At 45.3% G+C, this 24,665-nt stretch overlaps 1 protein-coding gene across 1 annotated transcript; it reads right to left on the bottom strand.

The window, feature by feature from the left end:
- On the bottom strand, window positions 1-22,817 carry CDHR5 (cadherin related family member 5). Its single transcript, XM_030560688.1, is given in 17 exon segments — window positions 1-531; window positions 1,005-1,171; window positions 6,458-6,489; window positions 6,491-6,953; window positions 8,352-8,424; window positions 9,944-10,060; window positions 11,492-11,698; window positions 12,662-12,759; window positions 14,426-14,516; window positions 15,893-16,066; window positions 16,350-16,460; window positions 17,698-17,796; window positions 19,407-19,499; window positions 19,849-19,899; window positions 22,222-22,397; window positions 22,648-22,777; window positions 22,779-22,817. Coding segments are annotated over 17 exon segments (2,652 nt in total).
- Window positions 22,818-24,665: the final 1,848 nt, after the last annotated feature.

The raw sequence follows: 24,665 nt of genomic DNA, 5'->3' as shown, positions 1-24,665 counted from the left end.
CTATAAATAAAAGTCATCTCCTGTGTCTGCATCCTGGTCAGGTTTGAGGTTCCCATTCGTTGCTTGGAGCTGAGCTCTGTCTAGAATGAAGGACACCACTGGGTCACCATGCTGACTTCCATGCTCATCCTCCTCATCCTTATCCTCATCACTATCATCTTCCTCTTCAACCTGGTCTTCAATCACTACAACATCATCCTTGGTGTCTGGATCAATTTCATCCTTAAACCACACAGCTTTGTATCCATCGTCCACTGTCTTCTTGTCCTTGGTGAGGATAGATTTCACTTCTTTATCGCTGTTTGTGTTCTTTCCCTCTTTGTTCTCTTCCCCGTCCTTGATGGCGGCGGAAGCTGTTGCGATGCTGCTCTCCACTGTGGGCTCCGGAGGAGGGAAGCCATCTGACTGCCTCTGCACAACAAGGGTACCGTTCTCTGAAGTGTCGCTTCTTAGCGATTCGTTGTCTTTTGTGCTCCAAAGAGGATTTTCATCATCTTGGTAGCCTTGGTTACTGAAATCCTCAACGGGATCCTGGGGGAATGGCAAGAGCAGAAATGTCTCATGATTATAGGGGGAAGAAATGAAATGGGGAAAAAAACATGGGAGCTTGAAATGCTTGGGCACAGCTCTGCGGACATCAGTGGTATTGCAGCCCTGATGTCAGCTGAGGATCAGGCTGCTGAGGGGGCCCAGACAGGAGGCATGCGGTGCGGACTCTATGGGTGGAGCACCCATGGAAAAAAATAGTGGAGGTTTAGCACTCAACGGCCACAGCTGATGGGTGGGTGGGCGGCAGCGGCTGTGCCAATCAGCTGATGGGGTTGGGGAGGGTGGAGGGCAGGAGGAGGCAGGAAGCCTCGGAGAGGAGGCAGGAAGAGGCAGAGTGGGGCAGAATGGGGATGGAGCATCCTCAGGGAAAAGTAAAAGTTGGCGCCTATGCCAAGACATGATTTCCTAGCTCTAAGGCAACCCTGAAATGAACTAGTTACAAATTAACCACTCACTTTGCCTCTCCTTATTCCAACCATATGCTCAGCTTCTTTTCTATAATGCTTGAAGACAATCAATCCAAGCATGAGTAAGGCGATTACCAGCAATACCGCCAATGTGGCGCCTAGAGCAGCCATGTCCTGTGCAGTGTAGCGCAAGTTAGCTCTCTCGTCTTTTGTGCCTGTGAGGAAAACAAATGGATGTTACACTTCTAAGAATCATTCATACGTGGTCTTTAATGCAAGACTTGATTGTAGGAGAAGACGAATTCACTTTTCTAAGATCAAGGACAAAGCTCTCCTGCAGGGTGCAAGGGGTGAAATGGACCCATTTAATCTGACAGGGTGCACTGCAGTGCCGTGCTTGAGGCATCGGCTTTTGGAAGGACTCTGAATGGGACTTCAGAACTTTCAATCAATAAAAAGAGGTGGGAACTTACAAAGGTGAATTTCCCATTTAAACAAATGGGGAATTTTTCCTGGGAAAGAATTGTTGGACTGGGACAGGAGTGTTGCGTTGACATTTTGCTTATCACGTTTAAACCCCAAAGCATCCTTTCCTTAACCACGGCTCCTCATCATGGACCTTGAATGAGGTGGGAGCTAAGGTGCCCAATGCGGTGGGGATCAATACCTGTGGCTTAGCAAAATGTCTGTGGCATGTTCTGTACAGTGCCAGACAAAAGTTTACACCCATGGTGAGAAGGTAGATGGTGGCTGGAGTTTATTACTTTAAGTTTCAAATTTTTAAAAGGCTAGTAGGATCCATTCTCATCCCAGTATCATCTTATTACTGGCTAGACTGTGTAAGTGAATGATCAAATAAACAGTGGTGTTTCCCAGAGCAGAGCTGTGTGACAATTTTTGCTTTACAAATTTCCACCAGCAAAAGAAAACACTTCTTTGTTTTCTTGTGGAAACTGAGGCATCCTTTCTGCAGCATTCTATCCCAGAGATTCAGGGCCAAGTAAAAACAGGGAATAAAAAATTACCAGAATAGCATTCTGATCTCTGTTACATGGCTGCAATCTGCACTGACGTCAGTGGGATCTGAGAAACACCCTTTACCCTCTTGTCTATTAAAGGTGGATTTATTGTGCCATAATACAGCTGCAATGCTGATAAAAGCCATGATACTGCCCACTGTGCTTGTTGCTATGTAAAGCGCAGAGGAAAGTGACTTGGGAGTTGCTTTAAGTTGCACTATTTTAAAGTGTGTTTAATCCTTCATTGATGATGAATTGCCAGCTTTTCCTGGCTGTAAGTTTGGGTTACGCTTTCAGCACTTAGCAGGTACAAGAAGCCTAAGGATCAACATCAAAACTGAGATACCGTACTATACTTCCAGAGGATTCGTCTATTTAGCTTGCTTCTAGGAATATTTGTTTCTTATTCCATTCTCACTTTGAATCGTAAACCAATTTCTTTCAAGTTTCATGATAATTAATAGCATGTTTTGCCCTTTCGCTGGCATGTTTTCATTGTGGACTTTGAATATTACCTGGGCCAGTGACAGCTCCAACAGTTTATTATTAACGTGACAGTGGATGACTAGCACTTGTATGAAATTTTACTACTTAATTGTGTTTGATGCCATGATTAGTGATGGGAAATGCAGCCTGCAGAGCTGATGCAAGACTCCACTCTTTCTGATGAGTTATCCCTTTGGTGCATGTGTCCTAGAAATTAAAGTGTAGTTCAGCATCCACCTCCCGTAAATTGAGTATTATTAAACTGTACTGTAACTTTTCCACTGACTTCTTCAATGGGATTTGGCTCACATCCTTAAAGTACATTCCGGTCCTTAGCATACAAATCCCTTGACTCCAAAGAACAGCCTTGGGGACAGGAATCAAAGCAATTAGACACAGAACAGGCCTATTGGCTCATTCCTCCTTGCCTTTGCTAGTGCTGACTTGGCCCTCTGAAATATACTGTGTATACAGGAAAATAGGGCAGTATTCTGTCACTTTAAGTACCGCAAGCCAGCATATTTTTAGTACAGTAGTGAAACCATTTCATTGCCTAGTTACCAGTATGTTGTTTGTTTGATAAATAGACACTAAGGGCCAAATTTTTAAAGTCACATCTGTGTTTGGGTGCCTTGGTTTCTGATGTTTCAATCTCAGATACTTTAGATACCAAGATTTGAAAATGTTGGCCTAATTCTGGCACTCAATAACTTGCCGGGGTGGGGAGAGGGAAGGTGTGTTTTTGTTTTTCCATCAGAGAGTCTGAAGCACCTGCAACTCCCCCTGAAGTCACTGGGCACTGGAGGTGCTCGGCATTTCTGAAAATAAGGCCCCATCAGTCTAACTGTGGGCATCCAGAAATGGAGGTACCCATTCTGGCCTGGATCTTGGAGAAAAGCACAGGTTGGAGGAGGGAAACATTTGGAGAAGGCAACAAGAACTCCATTTGTGTGCACATGGCTAGAATGCTAGCTGCAGCACCTCTGCAAATAGTTCTCTTCCTAAAGAGCCAGTTTAGTTTTAGAAACATGAACGCCTCTCATGTTGTTACTCAGAATGCAGTATATGAAACCATGGTGACAGCGGTCAATCTAGTGAGACCCACAGCAAGGAAGAGAGTATGATTAACAGGCAAACAAAGCAACACCTAGAAATAGAGCAATCAGGTAGCATAGAGGGACTGGGAAAGCTGGATTTCCACACACAAATCTTTGCACGAGCAGGGAAGCAGTGGAAGCAAGAATTGAGTTCTGTACAGAGCTGACCAAGGAAGATAACTATGAGAAAAAGAAAATAAAACTTTTTTTACTACCTCTTTGGGGATGAGACATGAGTGAGACATTGGAACAGCTGACGAAAGTGTTTGTGTACTGTGGTCTCAAGAATGAGACTGTAGAGACAAGTGATTGTTTATTTTTCACCCAACACCAAGAAGCCGAAAAGAGAATAGATGCTTACACTACAGAGCTGAGAACTCTGGCATCCACATGAAACTTTGGATCCATAATTTAGAGACAGTCGTTTGCGGGACACCTGATTCCAGTTTACAGGAGAGATTGTGAAGGGAAAACAGTCTAGCCCTAGAGAAAGGCTTCTAAATAGCAAGAGCATCTGAACTGTCCAGGGAAAAGAACAAAACAGTGATAGCCATTAGTGCAGAACAAATACACAGACTCAGGAAGCAGGACAGAGACGGGCGGACTGAGAACGTAGGGATCGTTGTCCAGCGTATGTACTGCGCAAAGCAACATAACAAGGAAAAAAGAATTATCCAGCCAATGGGCAGTGTTGTAAGGAGTGTGGGAAACAAGAACCACTTTGTCCCAGAGCTGCAGCTCCCCTGGAAAGAAAGAAGCAGCAGTACATGCTGTGATTTGTGGAGGTAGAGGCTTCCAATGAAGAAAAGTACATCTGCAGTGTGACTCCAGCAACTCCAAAGACTATCTGTCTATGTGCACTGCCAAAGAAGGCTTCAGCCATTCCGCTGCTGTATTTGTGACTATGCTATTAGCACAATGACCAATCTGATTCCAGCTGAATTGTGGAGCCAGCAACAATGTAATCCCAGCAACAGTGAAACAGCAATATTAGACGGGAGAAATGTGGTTTCATTGTACATCACCAGGACTTGGTCATTCTGAGAACAGTAGGCTGTTGATAAAAAAACTTCTTTTGTTTCATGGGTATTGCTTGAAGTCTATAGTAGTTGATGCACAGTAGCACCAGCCCTTGAATATCCTCCACATGAGAGAGGAGGAAGAACAGTCAGTAGGGCCCTGTCCCGCATTTTAACAGAATATAAAGCCATATTTGAAGATGGGCACCTAAAGGGCAAGCTGAAGTTTGAAAACCATCCCCACATGCTGCCGGTGAGATCTCTTAAACAGAGTTTTAGCCCCGAGGAATCCACTGACAGAGCAACTGGCAAGTCTGAAAAGAAGCAAGACTGCACAGAAGCATCATTTCACCAGTTGAAACTAGCACAAAGTGGATCAACAGCCTAGTAGTGGTGAGAGAATCTTCAGGTAAACTGAGGATTTGCAGTGATCCAGATCCACTTAACAGAGCATTGAAAAGAAGTTATTATCCAGTTGAGGACCTGCTACCTGACCTATCCAGGGCAAAAGTCTTCATACTTTGTGATGTTTAGAATGTGCTCTGGCACACTGAGATAGATGAGCCATTCAGCCCCCGACAGTGCTGGCACGAAGCTGTGAGCTGACAGATTCTATACTGTAGCACTATATATATATATATAAATCCCTATTAGTTCTTCACTCTAAAACACAGAAAACCAACAACTGAGAAACTGAAATTTTTCAGAAAACTGAAAATCTCTGAAAGTGAAATAAATTTTCAATAAATTTCTTGTTGGGGGGAAAAAATGTCAAATAAACCCAGAAATTGTTCCATTTCCAAAACCAGCAGAACTGAATTTTTTTCACAAAAACATTTTGCCATTTTTCAAACAGCTCTATTAAAAACACAGACTACATTATTAGTAGGGAGCAATGTAGATAATAATGCAAAATTTAAAAAATTCAAAATGAAAAGTTTCAAAACAAAAAAAATCAAAACATTTTTGTTCCAAAAAATGTCAAAAGGTCCCATTTTGACAATGTCAGAACCATTTTTTCTAATTTTTTTTCTTCTGAAATTTAAATTCTGGCAAAATGTATCTGATTTTACAAAGTGTTTTTTGGTTTTTGACAGAATATGGTTCCATCAAAATTTCTTTGACCAGCTCTGGTCAGCAGCAAGGAAGTGCTACCCCCCTGAGTACTGGTAGAATTGTGAGCTGGAGAGGGGTCTCCGAACCACAATGCCCTTCACGGCTGCATCTGGGGTAGAGCACCTTACACTTAACTGCCTTCAAAGGGCTGTTCCTAAAGTCCCAATCTATTTAGCATGTTTCATCTGAAAGAATTCCAAAGCAATTCACAAACTATATGGACACAGGAGTCCCTTTCTCCAGCACTGAAATGCAGCCGCCTCAGGAATGCAGTAGTTTAACAGCACGGGGCAATATCGTACAACATTTGAGAACAAGACTTGAAGAAGACTGCTGTATGTGGTAAAAGCTGCACTGGGATTTTAGTTAGGCACTAAAAAGTAATTATCCAGATTGGGCTTTCCCCAGGACATGGGGGCTTAGCCCCCCTCCTCTTGCAAAAAGTGCCATGGGACCTTGATGACACCAAGCGGTCAGAGCCTTGCTGTGCACCCCCAAAAAGCGCTATCTTCAGTAGTGCAGTGTTTCCCCAATAGCATACTGCTATGATGAGGAATATTGATCCCAAAGGGTGAGTGCATCCTACTGAGTCACCAATACTGCAGCAGTTCTTGAGACTTCCTTGGAAACCTCTCCCATTTGTAAGAAGGACAAATCAGAAACAGACAGCGAGAATGAAACTGAATTTGCTGAGTGCAGAGATATGGGTGCAGTGGGGTGGGGTGGAAACGCCTTGATTCTGAGTAGCGCACACATCTATCTACCTGTCTGATGGCTGTTTGTGAAGGATGTTTGATGGCCTCGGAGATCTGCTTGCTACTGCAGTTGATGTAAGATGAGGGCTGGACCCGCCAGATGGGGAAGATGGCAGAGCAGTGGATTGAACAGTTCCACCTGGGTTTGTTCCTGTTATAGGGAATTTGGTGGTTCTGGATTCTGAAGGCCCCACTGGATGCATGCTGGATACAGTGCTGGTAGAAGACTTTGTGGTAGCAGGCTTCGTTGTGGTTACAAGAGGAGGGATAAGTGAGCCTGAGGGAGTACCTGTCACAGGCTTTCCGGTGGGCCCAAGTGTTCCAGCACTGCTGGTTGCCACGTTCACTGAAGAAGTGGATTTTGTGGATCCAGAATTGGCCATAGAGGCTGTGTTAGTTACTCCAGGTGGTGAAGCTGATGATGAACCAGAAGGTTTTGGAGTGGTGGTTCCTGTCCCAGCAGCAGCAGAGGTGGTGGTGGTAGGGGTAGGAAGAGTAGTTGTACCTGGAGACCAAACAGGTACCTGAGGTTGTGTTGGTTAACTTTTTAGCTACATGTTACGTTATTTTTGACAATGGCAAAACATGTTATTCATCTGAACAGAGCAAAAGTAAAGCAGGTGACGATTGATACAACAAGCCATACGGTTTCAATATAAATAACCCAGAAAGGTGTGTGTTCTACCGGCTGGAGGAGAAGGAGCTAAAATTTCTCTCTCCTTGCAACCCTTTAAAAGTGGGATTATGTTAATGGGCAGGCAGAATTTTAAACCTACTCAAGTCCAGGACTGGCATGAATGTTAAGAATCAGCAGAAAACTCGTGGAGCCATATTTTAAAAGGGCCTCCAAAATGCACCAGCAATATTTGTGAGTGCAGGCAAATCTGCATTTATAAGGGGACTCCTCCTGCATGCAATTACTGTTTTTGCACATGCAAATACCTGTCTGCACGTGAAGCTGCAGGTGTTTGCTCACACAGATGGGTGTGTCCTCAGACAGCATGGTCATATTTCAGGAAAACCTTTTGCCACTTGGCCTGTCATATCTTTCTGTCATGTCTAAGCATCATTTTGCTGGTGTTGTCCAAATATAGTTATAGTGGTGAGGTAATGCAGGATATCAACTGCAACATTCTGCAAGGTGTAGTAGGATATAAACCAAGAAGGCTGTTTGGCAAGGTGGCCTGGGATTTCTGACCCACTCTGTGTGTTTAATGTGCAATACTCACGCAGACTACAAGGAGCTCACCAAGCTTCAGATCTGATTGACTTGTAAATACTATCTAACAGCAATTGCTAATGAGTATGGGAGGCACAAACTACCTTGTTCCGAAGAGGTTCCGTGATGGCCAGGGGGCCAAGTGATGAGTTCTATGCATTGCCATATGGCTACCCTATTCTGCATGAATCACAGCTCCATATTAGTAAGAGCTAAAGATCCCAGAAGTTAATGTTCCATCTTGACCTGAGCAGGAGGGATCAAGAAGAAGCGCTATTTGCTGGGACCTCTTGGCTTCCCCTCTCTTTTTAAAGGTAAGAGCAGCTGCCATCTGCTCCTTTTTAAGCAAACTAGGAAAAACCTGTTAGCAAGGTACACTTGCGACTCTCACTTGCGCCAACATTCAGCATCCCTCTTCATTCTGACCAATAAAATGAAGCAGTACATGATCCTAGCTCTAGTCACATGGATAAAATACATGGGAAAAGGAAAGTGAGCTGGCGAAGGCTAAATCCCTGACACTTTAGGTGCGGGGAGGTTGAGAGTGCACAATGGCTATTGTGGAGGATAGAATAGAGCCTCCCATGGGATATCAATGGGCTTTGAATTGGGCCCATAGTCTCTAATGTGTGATCTGTGTTCTCTAGATTGCCTGGGGCAATGTAAAATAAATGCCCAACATACCTGTGGAAGGTGTGACCTCCACAGTGATCGAAGTGTTTGCCTTCTGCTGACTCTCCTCATCGACAGCAGTAGCCTATGCAGACATGAGAAGGAGATGATATTGGCTGCTTGCTACATTCATTCATTCTCTGAACATCCCCTGAAGTGAAAGTACTCTGTACACTCCCACAGCACCTCCCACTTGGGGCACTCGGAGCTCTATACATATTCTGTAACAATCTTTGCAGCATCTTTTGCAACTATGAAGTGGGGAAGCATTTTCTTTGTCGTTTTACAGATGGGGACTTTGAAGCATGAAGGGGTAAAGTAACTTGCTCAAATTCACGCAGGAAGTCTGGCAGATCTGGAATCAGAACTCAGATCTCCTGAGTACCAGTCCTGTGCTTTAAACACCAGACCATATTTCCTTCAGAAATGCATCAGGGAACAATCCTGCACTGGTAGAAGGATACACAATGTGACAAAAAAGGCCTATCCTTTAAGAAAACCCAAAGGCATAAATCACCTTTCTTGCTCAGAGAGGGAAAAAAACCAAAAGGCTTTATCAGAGGATTTCAGAGGCCATATTCCCTACAGCTGGTGCATATACCAAATCACCAAAAGTCTTTATCTCTCATCAGTTCCTTTGGACATAGCTCCCAGTTAAGTCATTGGTTACTTTGTGTGTCTATGGAAGGCAGATTCTTAATTTTAAGAAACATTGCCCCTCTTTGTGTAAACCCTTCTATGTGTACGATCGTCCGGAAAAAGCCAGCTCCGAGGAAAAATCCCACACAAAAGAGGGCTCTTAACATGGTTATGACAATAGTAAATAACTTAAAATATTAAGTGCCAGATCCTCAGCTGTTTGAACATGGCACAGCTCCACTCATGCTGACTTACACCCACCAAGGATGAGTCCCTTAGTATTTCATCTTCCCAACAAGAGCTGGTCCATACCCTAAATAGGAACCTGATAGATACGAACAGTGTTAATTGCACAGTCAACCTTTTAGCTGGGTCCTAAAGTCTTCCAAGAAGACAAATCTTGTTTTCTTTTCATTAAATTCTGTGCATATGTAACATCAGGTTTGCAATGATTAGTAGACAGTGGAGCTCACTGAAATCTTTCTGTCAATTTTTTTTCCTGTGGAAAACTGGACTTTTGACTAAACAAAAAATTTTGTGAAAAATGTCTGATTTCTTTGAAACTTGTTAACTTTTCATTGGAAAACTGATATTTTTCTGGTGTTTAGGGTTTTATTTTGTTTTAAATTAGAAGTTGAAATTTTCTACCAAAAAACTCTGGAAAACGTTGGGTGTGTGTGTCCACTGACATTTTCCACGGCCAAAAGGAAAAACCCATTTCTTGAGTGGCTCTAGCAGATAGTCCTGTGTTTTGCAGGCTTCTCAGGCATGTTAGCTCTATGATTCCTGTTACCTTGACCTCCCTATCGCCTCAGCTGTTGTCTCATCATATGTTTCTATTGTAAGGTCTCTGGGGCAGGGACTGCCATTTTTACGATATCTAGCTCTGATCGGGAACCCCATGTACTCTGGGAGCTACTGCAATACAAATAACTATCCTCTGCCTATCAGGAAAGCTGACATACCAACATTGTTATAGTTGCGGCTGACTGCAGCATTGTGTTTGTCAGGACAAGTCCATCTCTGGTTACGGTGAAATCGCTGCTGTTTTGAATGTTGTACGTGATTTGAGGGTTGAGTTTCTGAAAAATTAGATAAGAAAGTGAACTAAGCATCTGCACTGGCTGTCTGTGTTTTCCTTGAAATCGTTGCCCATAACATTGAGGGAAATCCTTACTCCTATAAAAATGGTTCCCTCAGGGTGGAGTTTGTTCCCATGCAAAGAACCAGCACAACCAAATCCTGTTGGGAAGGTTTAAATGGGACAAAAATGTTGCATAAGCCTCATGCTGGGCTCCTGGACTGGGCTGATTGTTGCTGTGTCTATAAAATGTTGTTTCACTGTTAGGTCCTGTTCCTGTCACAGGCTGGCTGGCCTTTTAAAGCAAGCTAGGCTTAGCAGCTGAGCTATCCCACAGCCTCACAGGTGATGCAGTGAATTAGTGATCCCAGCTGGGTGTGATGGAACTAGGGTGACCAGATAGTAAGTGTGAAAAATTGGGATGGGGGTGGGGGGGTAATTGGCACCTATATAAGTAAAAGCCCCAAATATCGGGACTGTCCCTATAAAATCGGGACATCTGGTCACCCTAGATGGAGCTTAATTACAGTGACAGACCCCAGCAGCAGGGCCTCAGAACGAGGTCCATTTAAATGGAGCTGTGAACTCAGCCCTGAGAGGAGATCAGAACAAGGGGAGTTGCCTCTCTGGGAAGGGCCTTGGGGAGTTAAGCTGGAATGCCCACAGGAAGTAGGGTAGGTTCCTATAGGGGAGCTTAAGATAGGGCCTGCAAAGCGCAGGGAGATCCCTGTGGGGAGGTGGAGATGTGGGAGAACCTGCTGGAAGGAAGTAGCATAGGAGAAACTCTGTAGAGGAGCTGAGGGAAGCAGCCAAAAGCAGTAAACGTCAGTGGAGCCCGAGAGGGTATTTATTTGGACTTGAAGAGGAAGGAGGCTGAATTTAAAAGGAGACCTGGCTGGAGGGCCAGGCCATGGAAGACTTGGAGAGAGAGAGGCCATGGCAGGCCTGAAGAAATGGTCAACAAAGGGTGCAAGAGAGACAAAGTCCACCCGATGCAATGCTGCATCCAAGCCTCAGTGAGTGCCCCTGAGGTGAGGGTGCACCATAACAGGTACCCATCCTGTGTTCCTGGCTGCTCTTACGCCAATTAAAACTGTCGATCTCCTCTCTTTACCCAGTATCAATCACTTCATTGCAGACAAATAAATCCCTATCCTCACTTGCTCCTGTCAGTAATGTCCCCCTCAAGCTGAGCCCTCCTTCAAAGTCTGAGCAAATGATGGGCCTTGCAGTGAGACTGAAAGGCTATAAGATCCAGACTCAGGATTTCTGGGCTTCCCTGTCACAGTGGATGTCATCAGCAGCTTTCAATAGGCTTGATCCGGTTTCCACTCAAGTCAGTGGCAAACCCTTCCCTCCCATCCTCCACCCCCAATCCAGATCCACGCATGAAGTATGTAGAGCAACAGACCAGACCCTTCCAGTTCCTTACATTAGGGAAGTCGTCATCAGCTGCAAAGATCTTCAGGGGTATTAAAGGTGCTTTAGAGTCCATGACCAGACTGAGAGTGGCCAGCCCAGCAGACACCGTCCCTGTGTACCTGGAGTTTTCAAAGTATGGTGCGTAGTTATTTTTAGCGATGACCTTGATCTCTACTGTGGTGAAGGAGTATCTCAGTGCATTGTTGGCCTGAGTGGCCTATAGAGAAAGGAGACAATACAGACACACAACTATTGCATTGTTGTTGAGACACAAGAGGTCATGGGGCCAGATCCAAAGTCCATTCAAGTCAAAGGGATTCTTTCTATTGATCAAATGGGCTTTGGATCAGGCCCATGATGGGAGGCTGGGATAGGACTAAGTTAACATTTAGAGCAAGGGACTGATGGTTAGATCTGCTGTGTTCTAGTCCAGTCTCTGCCACTGGCTTTCTCTGTGACCTTGAACAAGTCTCTTAGCCTTCTTGTACCTAAAATTTTCCATCTATCACATGGAGGTGCTTGAGGCTTAATTTATATATGTAAAGTGCCTTCAATTCTTCAATGCCAAGGGCTACAGAAGTGCAAAATATTAATAGGGTAGGATGATCCGAATCAGCAGGCACCGCTATGCTGCGTAACATCAAGAGGTTCCACCAACAGCTGTGTTTACAGCCTGATAATCTAGAGTTTTGCATGTATTTTCTCCCAAAAATGGTTTAAAACTCGTGACTTCCCTTGGATTATATTCTAGTTGGAAAATGAGCTTGTTCATATGGGCTGATTAAATAACTGCCTTTGTGCACACACAGATCATGCCCAAGTCCCCCAGCTCTAGTCCTTTCTGTTAAGCTTATGATAATTTTAACCCAAATAGATGGCTCTTCAGTTACGATTGCTTCCTACGTCCTGATTTGAGGGCACAATCCAGTCATTTTTACACAGGTCAAAATTCCCACTGAAAATCCCAGCAGGATTTTTGCTTGTAGGAACAAAGCACCCGTTTCCAGACACCTGTCGCACACTGGATGCTTTAAGAAGAAAGCACGTGCTTAATTACTCTCCATTACATGCCGAAGCGCTGTGGTTTCCTGGACTCCTAGCACATGTAAAGTTACTGTCCTCCTGGGAGGCCAGAACTCTGGAGCTGAGACCTGGGGTTCTGGAATGTCAACAGACTTACCATGACATGCAAAATGAATGTGTCTGTAGTATTTGCTGCTTTGTTCATAGTTATATTCCCTGTATCACTGTTCAATAAGAATACATCGTCCTTGTTTCCTAAAGAAAATGGGAAGGTTAATTAGGACTAGTATGGACCGTAAGAGATACTTTAAACTTATCTAGAGCTTTAAGAAATGGTGCTGTGGCTCATGTATTTTGCACCTTGGATATTGCAACCCATGACCTCATCTCCTTATCGCCCTGCCAGGCTTTAGGACTGGACACGCATAACATGGACACAATGCGACCTCAAAGTGTGGATTTGGCCTGATGAGAACAACAGGAAGACACATGCAAGCCTGATGAAGGAGGTAGGAGAGCAACGCTTCTTATTTATTTCTATCACAGTAGCACTTAGTGGCCCTAGTTGATGTATGAGCCAGTCTGTGCTAGTACATACATAGAAAGAGTCAGTCCCTACCTCAGAGAGATTACAATCTAACAGGACAAAGGAAGTGCTCTCCTCATTTTACCGGTGGGGGGAAGTGAAGAACAGAGAGACTAAGTGACATGGCTAGGATCACCCAGGAAGTTTGTGGGGCTGAGCCAGGAGTTGAATCTGGATCTCCTGGGTCCCAGTCCAGTGCCTTAGTGACAGCACAAGCCTTGGGAAGCAATGAAGAGATTTTTCACAACACTTTTACAACATCATGTTCCCTACTCCGTTCTGTATTGCCATATGGGTATGCAGATAGGCCACGCCTTACAGAACAATTAAAGAAGATCAGAGAACTAACAATCTGTCTGATATGGATGGATTGTATTTGTCAATCAACCGACCTCCTTTTTAAAAAAACAAAACAAAACAAAAAAACTTTGAAATAATGTGCTGTTCATTCGTTGAGAAATCAGCTGATTATAGTCAAGCCTTATCTTTTGAAATCAAGACTAACACGTGGAATCCCAATCAGAGCTTTTTGCAATGTACAGTTGTGCGAATACAAAATTCTCGACTAAAAATGAAGATTAAGAGGGTTTCAGGAATTTTTGGTTCAGGCAGGTTGAAGACTAGCTGGAATCAGTGTGACTGGAATGGAAAAAGTCAGCCCCAGTCATTAAGATAAAGATCTGTTTCACAGGAGTGGCGCCAGGGTTTTTGGCGCCCTAGGCGGGGGTCCTTCCGCGCTCCCAGTCATTGGCGGCAATTCTGTGGCAAGGGGGGTCCTTCCACGCTCCCGGTCTTTGGGGCACTTCGGCAGTGGGTCCCAGAGCGAGTGAAGGACCCGCTGCAGAATTGCTGACGACGACCCAGAGCATGGAAGGACCCCCCGCCGCTGAATTGCTGCCGCGGGCGGCAAAATGCCTCCCTCCCAAATCCTGGTGCCCTAGGCGACCGCCTAGATCGCCTAAATGGAAGCACTGACCCTGCTGTTTCAACTGAGAGAAAAGAGCCCCCCCAACAAACACTCTGCACGGAGTTCTGGTTGTAGAGATGCGCTTCTTCCTTTCTCCCCATCTCTGCAGTCTAAAGAGACAAGAAACCTATGAGGTTCCCACTGTGTGTCTGTACAGCACCTCGCATAATGGAGGCTCTGAGTCTATCCTGTTGGGGCCTCTAGACACTACAGGAACACAGCCAATTAATTGCGATAATTATTTTTCTGATCTAGAGCTATGTTGCTGTGACTGTATATTATTTCTGAGGTTCCCCCCCACTGGTGGGGGAAACTTGGCAATATTACTGATGGAAATGAATGTTTGGGAAGATAGGAACTTTACTCACCAGCAACAATGCTATACACTATTTTTTCATTCAAAGTGTAGTCAGGGTCAATGGCAGAGAGGGGCCCAGGTTCTAGGCTCAGCGGTTCAGTCTGCAACAACAAGGCAAGACTCTTAAAATCAAAACACTAGATGCCTGCAGAACTTTCCAATCCAAGTGATACTTAGCTCACATGCACTATTGCAGAGAAGAGATGATAGAGAATAGGATTTGGGGTTGTGTAGATCCCTCCTTGCTCTAGGTATGCATCAAAGCAATTAACTCTCTGCTGCTGGGAATTTTCAGTCTCAGTGGTTAACTCAGACTTGCCATTGCACTGACTTGTCCTAATTTATGACTGGAGTCAAAAGTCTGCTCATGACTAAGTGATACAGCCGGTACTGGGCATGGTCCTTAGGGGAGAGGGTGACTTATTGTCAGTGTAACCAGTCTTGTCGCAGCCTTCCCAACATGCATTATTCTGCTGAACATCGTCTCAAATAGTCACTGAGGAAAACAAGCCACGTTTGATTGTAACCATCTTCTGTTAGGTGTGAAGACACAAAAAGAGCTGTCTCATGGAACAGAGCTGAGCAAACCCCACAAAGGGTCCAGTCCTGCAGTCCGTCCTCGGGCAAGAGAGAGATCAATGTGTACAAGATTTTCCAAATGCCTCATGAACTGAGCTGGTCAGTGCTAGATAGGGGTGAAGAGTTGACATTCTAGCATCGTTATTATCGTTCCTCCCTATTGAGAGGGAGCTGCTGGAGCTCGCATTACAAAGCCTTCATTTCCCAAAGGGCTTTTTGAGCAACTGTTTTGCTAAGCACATCCATGCTGACTCTATGCCAATGCTCTTATCTCTCTTAGGATGGTAATACCATGCTGGGAACTCAAGCAACAAGCATGTCTGGTGCAGTATGGTGATGGCGTAGATATGGGCTGCATCACATGGGTGCAGGAGGAGGCACCTCTCCTAAGCAGACAAACAACTTTTTCAGAGAAAAGGCCCTGTATCGAGGCTGGATTGAAGCCCTAGACACACCCTGACATTGGGGTTGTTACCATGGCCTACACCCTAGTAGAGGGGTGAACTAGAGGGGTGGTCCCCTTCATGCTTCCAGCAATGAAAGAGATGGTGGTAGGATGCCTGCCAAATATGGCAAGCCCCTTCCCCAAGGAGTGGGCCTGGTCTGCTCCCTGATGGTGGCTGCTGCAGGACCAGTTGGCTTCCTCCCCGACGACTGTGCTGCAGATTCAGGGAGAAGTCACTGCCTTGACTTATGTGTGGCTCACGTTTTCAAGCTTTTCTGCACCACGATGGTAGCTAGGAACATAATCATATAAAGTTGAGGTTCCAACATCACGTGAATCTGGGAATCAGGGCCTTAGGCCTCTGCTCTGATTTAGCCTGGACCATATTTGTGGTGCTAAAGACCTGTCCTCGGATACAGACTGAAAGCATACGCTCCTGTGTTCGCTGCCTACCGTTTTCTCTGAGATGTTGACCCTTCCAGTGTAGCCACTGCTGATGCAAACTTTCTTGTCTGCGTTAATGAAAGTACATGGCTGGAACCAGGGCGGTTTGGTGTCGGTTTGTTGGATGTCTATGTTTATTGTTGCCGTGGCTGTATTACCATCTGGGTTGCCAGGTGCCCTGTCCTATACAGAAAATCAGAACGTTCCTGTTAGATTCAAGGAATATTTCCAACCGTAGAACCCCCTTTCCTGGAGCCCCTGCAAAATCTGGGCTGGATCCTTAGCTGATATAAACCAGTGTATCTTCATCGATTTTTCAATGGAGCTATGCCAGCTTATACTAGCTGAGAATCTAGACCTGCAACTATTGTTAGTATGACAATTACAGCTATACTGGTGGATAGAATACACACTAGGACGTAGCAGCTGTGAATAATGAGAAGTTTTGCTCACTTATAAAACTCACCCTTGCATACAAGATTAACTGCATAAATTTATATTTATCATAGTCCAGGGTTTTGAGCAAGTAAATGCTTGGGTTATTAATTCCTTGTATGTTAAAGTAGTCAGTTGCTTCCTGAAAAACAAGAGGGTGGGGGGGAGAGAGAGAATGATACCTATCTCAATCACAGACGCATACTCTGAAATACTGTTAGCTGCTTAACATACATAATATCCAAGGCTGGGTATTTATAGGAGAGATACATGCATAGTTCAACTGTTGATGATTTGAACTCTTTGGTCTCTTGCTAGTAAAATGGAATCATCTCTGGTATCTCAGTATGGATCGTTAGTGGAATTTTGAACATTCTTCTCTCAAAATGATCATAGGGCTGAATTCAGAATTAAATCAGTGTAACAGAGAACAAAATTTGGCACATCGCCTTCTACCGTAGTCGGAAATAATGGGCTTGGCTTTGCTTTCACTTACACCAGCGCCTTTCATAGCGTTCTTCCTGATTTATAGCATTCTGAGGCCAGAATCTGGCCTGACAGGTGAACTCATTTACACCTGTTCAACGCCATTAAAATCAGTGAGGTTGCACAAGTGTAACTGATGCAGAACTTTGACCCCCATCTGCCCTTGACATGATTTTCTTATTTTTTTTGTTTGGAATTTTTTTTTATCAATTCCTTTGTTAATTAAAACTTAAAAAAAAAATCAAATAAAATGACAAAACACCACCCTTTATACTCCAGATTGGCATCAGTTTAACTGACTATACATTATCCATTGGTCTTTCAACAAACTCCTTAAAGATGAAGGCTGATCTTATGGCTAAGGCCCTGGACTGGGGCTCAGGGGATCTGGATTCAGTTTCTGGCTTTGCCCGAGACTTCCTGTGTGACCTGGGGCAAATCCCTTAATCCCTCTGTGGCTCAGTTCCCTGTCTGTAAAACTGGGATAATCATACTTCCTTTCCCACTCTGCCTGCTGACCTATTGAGATTCTAAACTCTTCAGGGCAGGGTCTCTCTCTTACTGTGTTTGTAGTACAGCCTAGTACAATTGTTCCCCAACCTGGTATACGTTTCTAGGCGCTACTGTAATGTTGAAGTTGAATAGGTGCTCTGGTAATAATTTTTTTTTAAGTGTGAATTTTTAAAGAATTCAGTATCTAAAACATGATTTCTCTGTTCCACTAGTGCCCTCCTTGCTCTGTCCTGGCCTTAGGTTTCTGGAAATCTCACATGTAATCCAGCAGTTGAAATAACCAACTCTTGTTGAAAGTCCCACTTGCCTCTTGTCTCAAAGTTGGTGCCAGTGTAAATCACTAACAAAGAGTTCTATGTTTTTGCAACAAACATACTCACTGGGGTGATCGCTGTAAGCTCGTATTGTATGTTGTCCAGGTCAGCATCACTAGCAGTTACGCTCGCCTCAGGTATAACGATTGTATTCACTTTTGTATCCTGAAAACAAATATGCATGATTATTTTTTCCATTTTGGCAAATGGTCCTCACTGGTAAATCCTTCCTAGTCCCCTTGTTCTGTATGGGTCAGTGCTCTGGAATTAGAGAGAATCCTCCCACTGCCACCTCTGATCAAGTTTAATTGACATGGTGGTAAAAATGCTGGATGCTTCCAGAGCATTGTCTACATTAGGGCCCTTACCGGTACTGGGGTTGCTGAATTGAGATGGCGCCAGAGGCAGGGGTGGCTCTAGACATTTCGCCGCCCCAAGCACGGCGGCATGCCATGGGGGGCGCTCGGCCAGTCGCCGGTCCCGCGGCTCCAGTGGGCCTCTCGCAGGCGTGCCTGTGGAGGGTCCGCTGGTCATGCGGCTCACCGAAGCAGCGGGACCTGCGGACTCTCCGCAGGCATGCCTGTGGGAGGTCCATCAAAGCCGCAGGACCAGCAGACCCTCCGCAGGCATCCTACTGAAAGCTGTCTGCCTGCCACCCTCTCAGTGACCAGCAGAGTGCCCCCCACGGCTTGCTGCCCCAAGCACGCGCTTCGCGTACTGGGGCCTGGAGCCGCCCCTGGCCAGTGGTGTGTATTCTAAAATTCCCTGGTGTAGATGTGACAGCTGTCATCTTGGCTGGCACACCAGGGACTTAACCAGAGCTGAAATCAGGAGCTGCTATAGCTTGAGCTAAAGAGCCAAGATTCCCAAGCTGTGGCTGCAACAGGTTCCTATTCTCTGATTGGTGTGACCAAGAGGGGCAGGCCTCACGAGAGGACCTGAAGTGTTTTGAAACCTGCCAGGGTCTCTACATGGAAGATGGGTGACACCTGGTGAGCTAAGCCTGCATATAAACTGCCTGTTTTTTAGGATATGTCTTCTCTGTGCAGTGCTTTTGTTCTGACTAAATAGTACTTTGCTTTATGAAGGCTGGCTGGTCTCTGGTGAACCTTGTCCTTGCCCCTGAGAGAGCAGGACTGCAAGTGCTGGGCTAAAGTCAGTTCTGCTGAGGTGATCACAGTGAATTGCAGAAATCTGCAGCCTAAGTCTGAAGGGAGAGGATAGTGAGATCGTGCCCCAAGAAAGTCGACTACTAGAGGCCTGAAACTTGGATGGGATTCCTCAAGGTGGCCAGTAAGAGGTCGGAGATGCAGTTACCTTAGGAAATGTGACCGTCAGCACAGAGGAGGACCTGTAACATGTACTGAGAGGTGGATTTCCGAGACAAAGCCCCTGGAGAGCTGCACATGTAAGGAGTGTCACTGTTGGCTGCAGTTTGCTTTCCTCTGTGTGCTTTGATTTTGGCTAAATAGGTTAAGGACTGATTTCAGAAGTACAGCAACACAGCTGAAGTCAACAGAAGCAGCAATGATTCAGCACTTCTGACAATCAGGTTTAAAATGACTCTGACTGCATGGGCAATAATTCTAACCTGAAATGTCAAGGAAATATTGTCTTCACCTCATGCACGTCCTCTAATGTTCATGGGCGAGAATGGGCTGCATACATGCTTATAAATCACTTTCCTCTTGCCAAGATTAGAGTCCCACATGAACTGGAACTATCTGATCTGTAATCTTCCCTTTATTATAACAACACTTTAATAAAACCCTTACCTCAGGAACCTTTACAGTGAGATTTGTTTCCTTGAATACTGGGCTGTTGTCATTCAAATTGCCAACATATACTAAAACAATCACAGAATGGACCTGGTGGGGAGGTAGGAAGAGGGGAGAAAAATCACTTATAAAGTAAGACCGTTAGGAGCGACACTGACTGGTAGGCATGAGATGGTGTGAGGATCAGAACTGGATCTGGACTATGTGTGCATTTGGGCTGTAGGCTGAATGAAGGCTTGGGTTTGAATTTGGATATGATGGCACTGAAATCTCATGGGCAGTGGGTTTTTTTTGCTCTTTCCAGGAGAAGACAACCATGAGAATGAGCAGTTTCTCACAGAGGGTATGTGCTGGGAATAGTTAACATCCGAGCCAAATGTGGTGTTCTGTTTCTAGTTTCTATCTACCAATATAACAGCATATTAGAAATTATACTCACCTCTACACCCCCTTTCCAGCAAAGCAGGGTTACTAGTAATACATTTTCTGTCTGTGTTTTAAAAACAGAAACAAAATAATTTGTCATTTTAAAAAACATCCATTGTGGCACCAACATTCTCCTCAGGTGTGACTCACTTCAGTCCTGAGGCAACAAAGTAACTGAGCACCTGCTTTTGTGCATTTTAAGCATGAGCTTAAATCCAGTTGGGATTTAGGGACAAGTCTCATTTGAACTCAATGGAATTTAAGTTTATGCTCGAAATAAAGTTAGTGAATAAGTGCTCTGCTTCAGCTGTGTTTATATATATATGTATAATTTCTTTTTTTTAAGATAGATATTTTTCTTTCTTCCTTTTACAGGCCTTCAGTTAGCTTCAGATCTCCATTACACTGGTGTCAATGTGAAATCATACCATTGACTTCAGTGGAGTTACTTTAGATTTACACAGATGCAGATAGGATTGGAGACTTTCCCCATGCATCATGCTAGGGCTTGTCTACACTACCTACCTGATCAGCGGGCAGCGATCCATCCAGTGAGTCGATTATCACGTCTAGTCTAGACACAATAAATGGACTGCCGAGTGCTCTCCCGTTGACTCTGGTACCCCACTAGAGCGAGAGGCTCAGGCAGAGTCGACGGGAGAGCATCAGTGACACCACAGTAAGTAGATCTAAGTACATATTCACGTAGCTGAAGTTGCGTAACTTAGATCGATCCCCCCATAGTGCAGACCAGGCCAAAAGTGGGGCAGTGAGAGAGAGTTCTTTGAGGCTGCTGCTCAGTGAGGTTTCTGTTTATACAGATACCAATTAGCCCAGCCCCTTTCTTCATGGCTACATCTGTTCCCACAGCCAACACCCTGTCTACCTGACTGCAGAATTAACATCCACCCTCCTATAGTGCCCCTTCATTGCTTCCGCATTACAGTGAGTCTAGCTGGAAATTCTCCAGCAGATCCAGGTAAATTAAACCGAAGTTAATATTGAACAGTGAGTACAATGTCCCCCACATAGTCTGTTTTTACAGGAAATTTTTCATTGTTCGATATGCTGCAGATTTGTACATTGGGAAAGGCAGGACTGAATTGCAGAAACTATTGAGAGGGTGGGAAGGAGATGGAGGCTTTTGTTGCTGGGGACAGTTTAGGATTGGCACACTTGCCGGCTATTAAAATAATCGGCAGTGAAATAGTTAACAACGCTGCCATTTAAATTGCCATTAAATTTCCAAATTAGAACTCCACTAAAGTGAACAGAATCATCTCACAGCTCTAGACTGTTATCATTCTGTGTATGTATGTGTACTATATTAAACCAGCCATGGGGAGGATCCGAACTCTACTGAAGTGTATTTACAAGTCTCTGCTTTAAAACGTGCACCATGTTCTCCAGCACACCTTATGGACCTCTTGGAATAGACTTCAGGGGTTGGGAACATAAGAACAGATATACTGGCCAGACCAGTGGTCCATCTAGATGAGTAGTCTGTCTTCTAACAACGGCTGGTGCCATATGCCTCAGAGGGAATGAACAGAAAGGGCAGTTATCTGTTCCCAGCTTCTGGCAGTTATAGGTTTAGGGACACCCAGAGCATGAGCTTGCGTCCTTGACCATCTTGGCTAATGGACATTGATGGATCTATCCTCCATGAACTTATCTAGTTCTTTTTTGAACCCATTTGTACATTTAGCCTTCACAAAATCCTCTAGCAAGGAGTTCCATAAGCTGACTGTGCATTGTATGAAGGTTCTTTGTTTTAAACCAGATGCCTATTAATTTCATTGGGTGACTCCTGGTTCTTGTGTTAAGTGAAGGAGTAAATAACACTTTTTTTCTCCACACCAGTCACAATTTTATAGACCTATATTATATCCCCCCTTAGTTGTCTCTTTTCTAAACTGAACAGGGCAAGTGTATTTAATCTTTCTTCATACAGAAGCTGTTCCATCCCCTAATCATATTTGCCCTTCTCTGTACTTTTCCCAGCTCTAATATATCTTTTTGAGAAGGGGTGGGTGAATAGAACTGACTGCAGTATTCAAAGTATTGGTGTACTGTGGATTTATACAGCCGCATTATGATATTTTCTTTTTATTATCTCTGCACTTGTCAGCTTTCCCCCAGTGCTCACTTGAAAAAGAGAGAGTTGGTGGGGGGAGAAAAGGTTGAATTTACACATACAAGTTCCCTGTTCGGGATACCAAACGTCAGTAAAATAGAAAAGGAGACGCCATTTTAAAAGCCAGCTGTGCTGTGACCGTCAGAGGTATTAGATCATGTCTCTTCCAGGTGACCTGTACTCTGTGAAGAGTGTTTTACAATATTAACTCATCAACTAATTGTCTCTTTTTTCCAAATAAAAACTTACCTCATAATCCAAGGAATCAGTTAGAATCAATTCTGTGCCATTAATGGCAAACCATCTGGAGTCGGAAGAGTTCTCAATTGTTACTGTGACATCAGGCTCCATTGTAATGGTGGTAACAACAGCCCCCAGCAAATTATTCTCATTTATTGTTGGTTCCTTATTTCCTACAGAACATTCTGGAAGAAGCACACAATCATTTGTGTCAGCGTTGGCACAAAATTGTCAGCTAGTTCTCTTTGGATGTTGGAACCGTCAGATTGGATCAGACTTAAGGTCCAGCTAGGTCAGTATCCTGTTGCTGGCAGTGGCTAGCACCAGCTGCTTCAGAGGATGGTGCGAAACCCCCTGCGACAGGCTGTTATGGAATAGCTCGCTCATAGGGAAAATTTCCTCTGTGCTTGTAGGACTCAACAAATGTGGACTTACCTGTGGTGCTCTGTGCAAGAACTTGTGTTAAGGGCAATAGCAGAAGGAACGCAGCAGCAGGGAACTGATTAGAAACCGCCATGCTGGAAGCAGAAGGAAGCCCACGTCTTTGGGCAAATGTAATCCACCACCTTTTTTCTCCGTATTGTCACTGAAGCATGCTCACCCATTCACTGCCCCAGGAAGAAAAGAACACTGCATGTCTGGAGCAGACACCCACCTGCTGCACTTCAACCTTTGCCTCCCTGCTTTATTGTTTAACTTATTTATGACTTATTTACTGGTTCCTGTTTTCAGAATGTGATAGGTGGTGAATTCCACATTCTTCTTGGCTCTGGATCTCTGGATTTTTAGCTGCATTAGGATTTGGTGTTGAATACCCCCCAAATAAACACGGGGGCAGGGACGCTTTGGCACCTGTTAAGTTGACTGTCAGTGGCAGGTGTGATTATAATCACCAGAGCGCCTGCTGGAGTGTCGTACTGAGCCAATGATTTGGAGCAGGGCTGCACTTCAGATGTACCATAGAGACTCTCTGCTTCATGGTAGGGTGACCAGATGTCCCGTTTTTAAAGAGACAGTCCTGTTTTTTGGGACTTTTTCTTATATAGAAGCCTATTACCTTTCACTCCCTGTCCTGTTTTTTTCATAGTTGCTAGCTGGTTACCCTACTTCATGGGGAGGTTTCACGGTAGAAATAATATGGGCTTAAGCAAATCTTCTGTGTCAGATCTCAATTTGCTACTGGCCAGCACTGTCCTATGCAGCCCACATCAGGTCTGTGCTCTGCTGCATAGCAAGCTGTGTTCTCAGGTCCGGTGCAACCATTTAGGTGACCTAGGCGGTTGCCTAGGGTGCTAGGATTTGGGGGGTGCCGTTTTCTTTGGCAGCGACCGCGGCGGCCAGATCTTCAGCCGCCCTGATCGCCGCCGGCATTTAGGCGGAGGGAGCTGGGGCAGGGGAGCGTGAGGAGGGCTGCCTGCAGCAAATAAGGGGAGGGGAGTGGCAGGCAGGGGAACTCCCCGCCCCAGCTCTCCCCTGCCCCATCTCCTCCCTGAGCATGCCGTGGCTGCTTCACTTCTCCCTCCTCCCAGGCTTGCGGCGGCTAAGCTGATTGGCAGCGCAAGCCTGAGAGGTGGGAGAAGTGAAGCAGCAATGGCGTGTTCGGGGTGCTCGTGCGCGGAGCAGGGGTGAGCTGGGGCGGGGGGGGTGCCTCAAGGTGAAGGGTGGGGAGCGTAGTTGTCTGACCTCAGGGCGGAGGGGGGGAGCTGAGGCGGGGGGGGGCCTCAGGGCGGGGGCAGGGGAGGGGAGGGCCCAAGGTGGAAGTTTCGCCTAGGCACAAAACATCCTTGCACCGGCCCTGCGTGTTCTCCAGCACATTCTCTATGCTCTCCTCCTGCCAGGGCTGGCTCTACTGTTTTTGCTGCCCCAAGCAGTGCACTGAATTGCCGCCGCGGAAGGTGGGGGCAATCCATGTGCCCTTAGGGCTGCACGTGTGTTTCTGCGGTGGTGGCAATTCAGTAGCAGCTTCTGTCTTCAGCCGGAAGACAAAAGCTGCGCCGCCGCAGACAGCTGAACATAGAAGCTGCCACGGAAACACATGTGCCGCCCTAATGGCACACTGACTTCCCCCGCCATCCGCGGTGGCAATTCAGCGAGCTGCTTGGGGGCAAAAACACACTGACTGCCACCTCTTGCAGACTGCCACCCCAAGCACCTGCTTGGAATGCTGGTGCCTGGAGCTGGCCCTGCCTCCTGCTTCTTATTACAATGTGTTGCATAGCTCTCTGGGATGTTTAACTACAGTGAAAGATCTTGGTAGTGCAATGGATTGGGAGCCAGAACTCCTGCTTTGTTTGGACCAGCAGGAAGCCTCTGTTTTCCTACTAGTTCTACCGCTTCTTTCTTTGGTGGTCTGGAGCAAATCTGCTCCTCTGTGTCCCCCCCACCACACACACACATTTGTAAAATGTTCATAAACTTATCTGCTTCAGAGGGATGTTAGAAGGCCTAAATTT

Source organism: Gopherus evgoodei, chromosome 4, assembly GCF_007399415.2.
Source record: "Gopherus evgoodei ecotype Sinaloan lineage chromosome 4, rGopEvg1_v1.p, whole genome shotgun sequence".
NCBI lineage: Eukaryota > Metazoa > Chordata > Testudines > Testudinidae > Gopherus > Gopherus evgoodei.
Note: the sequence above shows the minus strand (reverse complement) of the source record. Positions and strands in the feature narration are given on the sequence as shown.